Source organism: Meleagris gallopavo, chromosome 8 (assembly GCF_000146605.3).
Source record: "Meleagris gallopavo isolate NT-WF06-2002-E0010 breed Aviagen turkey brand Nicholas breeding stock chromosome 8, Turkey_5.1, whole genome shotgun sequence".
NCBI classification, from domain to species: domain Eukaryota; kingdom Metazoa; phylum Chordata; class Aves; order Galliformes; family Phasianidae; genus Meleagris; species Meleagris gallopavo.
Genome location: NC_015018.2, coordinates 21,645,179 through 21,652,148, shown reverse-complemented (window position 1 = coordinate 21,652,148; position 6,970 = coordinate 21,645,179). Strand labels below are relative to the sequence as shown.

The 6,970-nt window shown below is 61.5% G+C and overlaps 2 protein-coding genes across 7 annotated transcripts in view; one reads left to right on the top strand and one right to left on the bottom strand.

The window, feature by feature from the left end:
* GOLGA7B (golgin A7 family member B) overlaps positions 1–2,287 on the top strand; it is a 4,928-nt gene extending 2,641 nt beyond the window's left edge. For both annotated transcript variants that reach the window (XM_019617731.2, XM_019617732.2), the window contains 4 exons: positions 503–628; positions 908–1,060; positions 1,152–1,253; positions 1,361–2,287. In XM_019617731.2, coding sequence (XP_019473276.1) covers positions 503–628; positions 908–1,060; positions 1,152–1,253; positions 1,361–1,729 — 750 coding nt within the window. In that variant the 3' untranslated portion in view covers positions 1,730–2,287. The remainder of the gene's footprint in view (positions 1–502; positions 629–907; positions 1,061–1,151; positions 1,254–1,360) is intronic.
* A 306-nt stretch (positions 2,288–2,593) lies between these two features.
* Positions 2,594–6,970, bottom strand: part of CRTAC1 (cartilage acidic protein 1) — a 7,112-nt gene continuing 2,735 nt past the window's right edge. Inside the window, exons 4-14 of one of the 5 annotated variants that reach the window (XM_031554464.1) lie at positions 6,395–6,551; positions 5,817–5,951; positions 5,451–5,596; positions 5,175–5,311; positions 4,505–4,587; positions 4,307–4,407; positions 4,064–4,232; positions 3,848–3,993; positions 3,705–3,747; positions 3,320–3,463; positions 2,754–2,893 (exon numbers count right to left, since the gene is read on the bottom strand). In XM_031554464.1, the coding sequence (XP_031410324.1) occupies positions 2,850–2,893; positions 3,320–3,463; positions 3,705–3,747; positions 3,848–3,993; positions 4,064–4,232; positions 4,307–4,407; positions 4,505–4,587; positions 5,175–5,311; positions 5,451–5,596; positions 5,817–5,951; positions 6,395–6,551 (1,305 nt within the window). In that variant the 3' untranslated portion in view covers positions 2,754–2,849. The other 4 variants (XM_031554465.1, XM_031554463.1, XM_031554462.1 and 1 more) reach the window with 4 other exon arrangements.

Genomic DNA, 6,970 nt, shown 5'->3' with positions numbered 1-6,970 from the left:
GCTGGAGCCCTGCGGGGTCCGCACTCACAGAGGGGCCCTTGTGCATGCAGGGTGCCAGCGGTGCGGCTGGAGGGGCGTGGGGTTGGGGTTGGGGTGGGGTGTCCTTGATGGAGAGGTCCATGTGGGGCTGCAGTCTGAGGGGTCTGACTCTCTCCCTTTGTCCCCTCCATTCTCCTCTCCATCCCGGCTCTGTTCCAACACCTGGAGGCTGGAGTGGGTCCTGGCGCCTCGTAGGGTGCCAGGGTTATGCCATCCCAGCCCTTCCGGCTGCACAGCTGCTGCAGCCCCACAGCAGCAATCCCTTGTTCCCCTCCTCCTGACAGCATCCTGCTGAGGACTGAGGACGATCCCTGTGCCACCGTTAGGCCTTGTCCCACCGTGGACACGGGGCCATGCTGGAGTCTGTGGGAATGGCACCCACAGTGGGATGTGTGGCGACCTTCCCCCCCACCCCCACCCCCCAGGCTGTATCCCCCCAGCTCACCCCACTGCAACCCCCCAGGTACACAGCCTGCAGGAGCTGCGGCGCAGCGCGTCCCTGGCCACCAAGGTCTTTGTGCAGCGGGACTACAGTGATGGGACCACGTGCCAGTTCCAGACTAAGTTCCCCCCGGAGCTGGAGAGCCGGGTAGGATGCCTGGCAGTGTGCGTGGGGGTGCCCTATATTCAGAGTCCTATTGGGGTTTGTCTAAACAAAAGGGAGAGGGCATGGGGGGGCTGTGTGGCCCTGAGCCAGCTCTGGATGTCTGCCCTGGGCAAAGTATGCACCATCTCTCCTGGGGATTGTAGGTGGGCAATGGGCAGGGAGCAGCTGAGAAGGAAGGAGAGGATTAGGTGGTCCCTAGGGCATCCCAGGGATGGGGATAGCTGCTGGCCAAGCATCTCTTCATGGCAGCTTCTGCCCCAGATTGAGCGTCAGCTGTTTGAGGAGACCGTGAAAACTCTCAATGGGTTCTATGCTGAAGCGGAGAAGATCGGGGGCAGCTCATACCTGGAGGGGTGCCTGGCCTGTGCCACTGCCTACTTCATCTTCCTCTGCATGGAGACACACTACGAGAAGGTGCTGATGCCCTGGGGAGGGCAAAGGAAGTGGGGGGGTTGGAGGGGGTACCAGGGCCGGAGGGTACTCAGTGTCCCCCTTGCACTCACAGGTCCTGAAGAAGATCTCCAAGTATATCCAGGAGCAGAACGAGAAGGTCTATGCACCACGGGGGCTGCTGCTCACTGACCCCCTGGAGCGTGGCATGAGAGTTGTATCCTCTGGGATAAGGGGGAATGAGGGTGAGGGGTGGGGGGACACCGGCAGCGGGCAGGGAGGCTGTGGCTGATGCATCCCACGGCTCTCCTTAGCAGTGCCCAGATTGAGATCTCCATCTACGAGGACCGGTGCAGCAGCGGCAGCTCCAGCAGTGGCAGCTCCAGCAGCAGCAGCAGCGGTGGGGGGGGCGTGACTGGCAGGGGGGAGGTCCCTGCAGGGACGCGTACTGCCGGGACAGCCGCCTCTCTGAGATCCGCAGGCTGCACTACCAGAGCACCCGCTTCTGAGTCCAGAGTGGGTGGGAGGGGACATGGGGGGCCAGGTGTCCTCTGTGCCATGTGCCCCCTGCGGTGGCTCTGCCCCTGCCCAGACCCACTGCAGGCAGAAATCACTGCTGGGGTGTCCCAGGTGCTTCCCACTGAACCAAACCAGTGCCAAAGGGCTCCCGCATCCTCCCCTCACCCCAAGTGAAAGAGCTCACCCTGCAGTGCTCCAGCAGCGCTGAAGCCAGGGGGATATGGCCTCGTGTCCCTGTGTTACTTCATCTGCATGATGGTGCTGTGCGTTCACCCTTTGTGCTGCCCCAAAGGTTCTGGCTGCATCCTGCTCCCTCCCATCCCCAGTCAGCTCCTTGTGCCAGGACAGGAAGCACAAATCCTCCTGCCCACACATCCCGCATGCATCCTCACCCTCCCTGCAGCATACAGTACCCCTGTGGCGCTGGGGGGCTGTAGGGGGTGTGTCTCCTGCTTGCACCCTGCCCATCACCCCAAAGGTGCCAAACCTGCAGAGCTGCTCTGATGCAGCACCCCTGGCTACAGCACCCACTCTTGCAACCTGTGGTGGGGGACCCCCGAGGGGGAAAGCCGGGTCCCTGTAACATCCAGTACCTGGGAGGGAGCTTCAGGGCCATAGAGGGAGGAGGACCCGGACCCACAGGAGGGTGGTGAGGCTCTGGTGCACCCTGTGGGGCACCCTGCATGGAAACTGATGGAGACCTTCAATAAACCTCATGCTTCGGCCCTGCTAGCTACTCTGCCTCCTCCTGCATCGGGGCTGTGTTGGGGCTGGGCACCCCAGTGCAATAGGTGCCATAGGACTGGCCCCATGTGTAGACTGAGTATGGGGCAATAAGTGGGAGGGCATGGTGCAGTACACGCCCTGTGGGACAAGCAGAGAAAGCAGGACAGAGATTGGTTTACTCACATGGCACGGCTGGCACAGGGGCTGTGCCTGGGGGAAATGGAGGGCTGGGAGGGTGGGTGGGGGTTGGAATCCAGGGCAGAATAGTGGCTCCCACCCTGTTGAAAGCCTGAGCTCAGCTCAGCCGGCAAATAGACAGTGTATAGTTTATTGGGAGGGTTCTCCAGGAGATGGGCTGGAAGACTGAGCAGGGTCCAACTCCAAACAGCAGGGTCAAGAAGTTAAAAAACAAACTGAGGGGACTTTCCCCTGCTGGGTTGGGGGGAGCCTCCTCTGCTGGGGTTGCCCCCCCCCCCCGGGCAGAGGGGACTTGAAAAGCACATGTGGCTCAGGCCAAACCAGCAGGCACATGGCACGGGATCGAGGCGACGGAGCCAGTGATGCGGGGTTAGTGCTGGGGCTTCAGTCCTGGGCTGCAATGTGGGGACGATGCTGTGGTCCCTTGCCCATCCAGGGCAGTTCCACATGGGGAGAGAGAAAAAGAGACAGGCAGAGGCTGGCTGATCCTTCGCCAAGGCTGCTTGGGTGTTACAGGCAGGGTTAAAGTGCATAGAGGCATAGGCAGAGTCCGAAGCCCAGAGAGAGGAGAATGCGTTCGGGGGCCCAGGGCCAGCTCCCAGTGGAGGGGTATCCCCCCAAAAAGGCCACCTGAGCTGCTTGGAGAATGAGAAAAGGAGCAGGAAAGAAAGAGAGTTGGGTGGTCAGCAGCAAGTGGGTGGTACGGGACCAGCAAACATGGAGGCACATAGCTGTGGGGCTGGGGCATAGGCAACCACTGGAGGGACAGGGGTGGCTGTGCCTGGGTGGGTACATCACCATCCCAAGGTGCTGCTCCAGTGTATCACCACCATCACTCACCCACACATGCTGTGCCATCCTCATTGGGCTCAAAGCCACGAGCGCAGCGCTTGTTGCTGCGGCAGCGGTACCCGCCATAGGTGTTGATGCAGATGGGCTTCTCCCGGGGGCAGACAAAGGGGAACTCAGCACATTCGTTGGTGTCTGTGGATAGAGGGGAGGGGGGGGTGATGTGGCCAGGCTGGGAACTGCCAGTGGTGTGCCCTGGCTCCCACTGTGCGTAAGCGTGGATGTGGCCATTCACAGCTGAACACGACCACGTCCCCACTTCTGCTGCGTCACTTGTGTCAGCCATGCACCCCCTGCCCCCTCAGAGCCCAGGCTCCCAGAGCACATGCCCAACAGCCATACTCTGGGTTTCAGCCATGCCTGTGTCTGCACTCACCTACACAGCGTCCGTTCTCGTGCTGGGAGAATCCCTGCCCGCACTGCGTTTGGGGAGAAGCAGACACTGGGATGGGGCAGCCCCAAGGCAACAGAGCTCAGCCCCGCATTCCTGTCCCCTGATCACTCCCCGTGGGTCCTCACCTCCAGCAGGGTGGGCACCGGTGGCTTCTCTGTGTCTCGGGGATAGGGGACCTCCAGGACAGAGTTGGTCTCGCTGCTGGCCACCGCTCGCACCAGGACACGGCCATCGGGCCACGTCACCTCCAGGCTGCTGGCTTCGTCACGTCCTGTGGGCAGGCAGCCTGTCACTGGGTGCAGGGAGGGCTGGCAGCCTCTTGCCCCCACCCCAGGGCTCACCCAGTCCAAAGTGTGCTACGGGCTCCATTTCGCACAGGTACCCTGAGCCGCCATCGATGATACGCAGATGGGCACCGCTGCGCCGTGTGAACAGCACCACCTTGGCTCCTCGTGCAAAGGCCCCAAAGCGGGTGCGCGGCACAACCCGCAGCCAGTTGTTGCCAGCACCCTGCAGCAGAGGGGAGGAAGGTTGAGCTGGAGGGACACAGGGACCGAGACACCTAGAGGAACCCCTTTGCTCACCTGGGTGCTCTTGAAGATGGAGAGTGGCTGTGCCATGGACTCGCCGTGGGATAGGATCAGATCCAGCATCCCATCGCCATCAAAATCTGTCACTGCACCTCCTGTGCACAGAGCAACAGGTCATGGGTTTGGCTCTCATGGTGATGGCAGCACCCTGGTGGTGCTGTGTCACCCCCAGCCCTGCCCTGCAGCACCCACCAGTGCCTCGTCCCTCAGGCTCCAGCGCATCCCCCGGGTTCAGCTCTTCTACGATGGGGTCTGAGTGCTCCCTGCGGATGAGCCTGTTGAGGACAGGCAGGGTGTTAGTGCCAGCCCTTGTGTCCCCATGACATCCAGCAGCTCTCCACCTTGAAGCAGCCTGGCAGAGAGGTGACACCCAGAGGGGACAGGGCCACCCCCAAGGGTGTTGGGGTGGGGTGGCTGGTGTCTGGACATGCACATCTCATCCCTGCTCCACGGAGGAATGACAGGGATGTCACAAGGGCATGGATCTGAGCTGCAGAGCAGCAGCATCATCTCCAAACGCTGCCGCAACCCCTGGGGACTCCCAGCTCCCCCCAAACCATCGCCTTCCATCTGCCCACTGTGCCGACACGGTGAGGGGGTGCCGCAGAGCAGTGGTGAGGAATTGATCCCCACAATTAGCTGCAGCAGGGAACAAGCTTCCACACAGCTGTGATCAGCAGCATGGGGACCCCAGAGGCTGCTGCAGGCACAGCCGCAGGGCTGCTAATGACATAGGGAAGGGCTCAGGCATGGCTCCTTGATGAGCAGAGTCGGAGCTCTCGCCCCACACGTGGCACCAATGGAGAAGAGCATGGTGAGGGCTGCTTGGCTCCCGCTGTGGGGCATGGCCCCCCAGCCCTACCGGAACAGGCGGTTAGCAGAAGAGCCGCGGTAGGCAATGTTATTGAAGAAGACCTCCAGCTCCTGATCATTGTCAAAGTCAGCAGCGATGACAGTGCGGACGGGGGATGGCATGGAGAATTTGGGAGTGGCGATGTCCTGTGTGAGAAATGGGTACGGGCTGGTGATGTGAGGACACTGCTCCTCAGTTTCCATCCCCACTGGGAACCAGAGCTCAAAGCCAAACTGGCTCAGCATGAAAGCTGGTGGTTGGGGATGTTCCAGCCCCAGCCCTCACCCGAAATTTGATGCGCCCGGGGGCCCCTGCCTGCAGGTAGAGGCGGTGTGGCCCATTCCAGTTGCCATAGACAATGTCCACACGGCCATCGCGGTTGAAGTCAGCCAATGCCACACCACGCCCGTGCTGGTAGGGGTCATCCAGCCCTGCGAGCAGCAAGGGGACAGGGAGACAGGACACTCAATCCTGGGACAACTCCCCAAGATACGTCCTGGAACATGGCCCCCAGTCCCCATATTGGCCTCCCCACGCTGCATCCTTGCATCAGTGATGCCCCTCCTGTGGCCAATGGGGCCGTCAATCTTCATGGTCCCTCCAGCACTGTGCTCAGCTCATCTGGTGTCATCTCCCCCACCCTCTACTCACCCACCACAGCTGCCACGTCCCGGTATGTCCCATCCCCACGGTTGTGGAAGAGGAAGTTGGGGCTGTTCTCGTTCCCGCAGAAGATGTCAGAAGCACTGTCACTCAGGATCGGGCCTACAGCCACACCACGGCCCCCTGGGGACAGCAGCCAGTGGTAAGTTTGTCCCCTGCTTTGGGGGCTGCATGTCCCTGCATCAGTTTCAGTGTTCCCAAGACCCCCTCCTCTCCCTCCCTCCTCCTTCACTCCCTCTCATCAGGAGCTAATTGGGGCTGGCAGCCGCTTGTGTCACATCCAACCTAATCACTGCCATCGCCATGGTGACAACACTCCTAATTATCAAGAATTTACCGCCGCAGAGACGGGGCACGCGGCAGTCCCCCATAGTGGCTGGCATGCACCCTGCATCCCCAGGTCCTAAGGACGCTGCCAGGGAACCAGCAGGATGACAGCGGGGTCCTGCTGGGTGGCTGCCACGCGCAGTGGGGTGGCCACTAGGTGGGGCAGTCAGGCAGGCAATGTATGGCACCTGCGGTGTGGGTCACGGCGCAGGTCGCCGATGCTCACGTCCTCTCCATACCTGTGTACTTGCTGACACCAGCCTGGGCGGCCACGTCCACCAGCACCACGATGCCACGGGCAGGGTCACTAGCAGTCACGTCCATCTCCAGCAGTGCGTGTGGGCCCACCTTGCCGCTGGCGTAGTTGGCGATGTAGATAGAGTACCTGCCCGAGCCCTGCGGCCGGCAGCACCGCCTCAGCTCCCTGTGCCTCCACCTCAGCCCGTGGGGTTGGGTTTGGCCTCCATCCTCCCTGCTGTCGGGTTCCCTAATGGCCATAGTCAAGAGCACCCTGCACTGGGGATGGTTGTGCTTTCCCACTGGGACGTGCCCCATCACCTCCACCGTCTCCAAGCTCAGTGCTGATGTTCAGTTCATGCCACACTCCCTGCTGTGACAGGTGCCCCCCCCGTCCCCACCGCCCCCCTTGTCCCGTGCAGCAGCTGGGCCCTGATTTAGCGATAATCATTGGGAAACAAACTGCTGGGGGAGGAGGAAGAAGAAAGAGCAGGTGACAGGGACATAAATCACCTCGACAGGCGCGTTTATCAGCCAGCGGCAACTGTGTGGACGAATGCCCAGAGCCGTGATGGCCG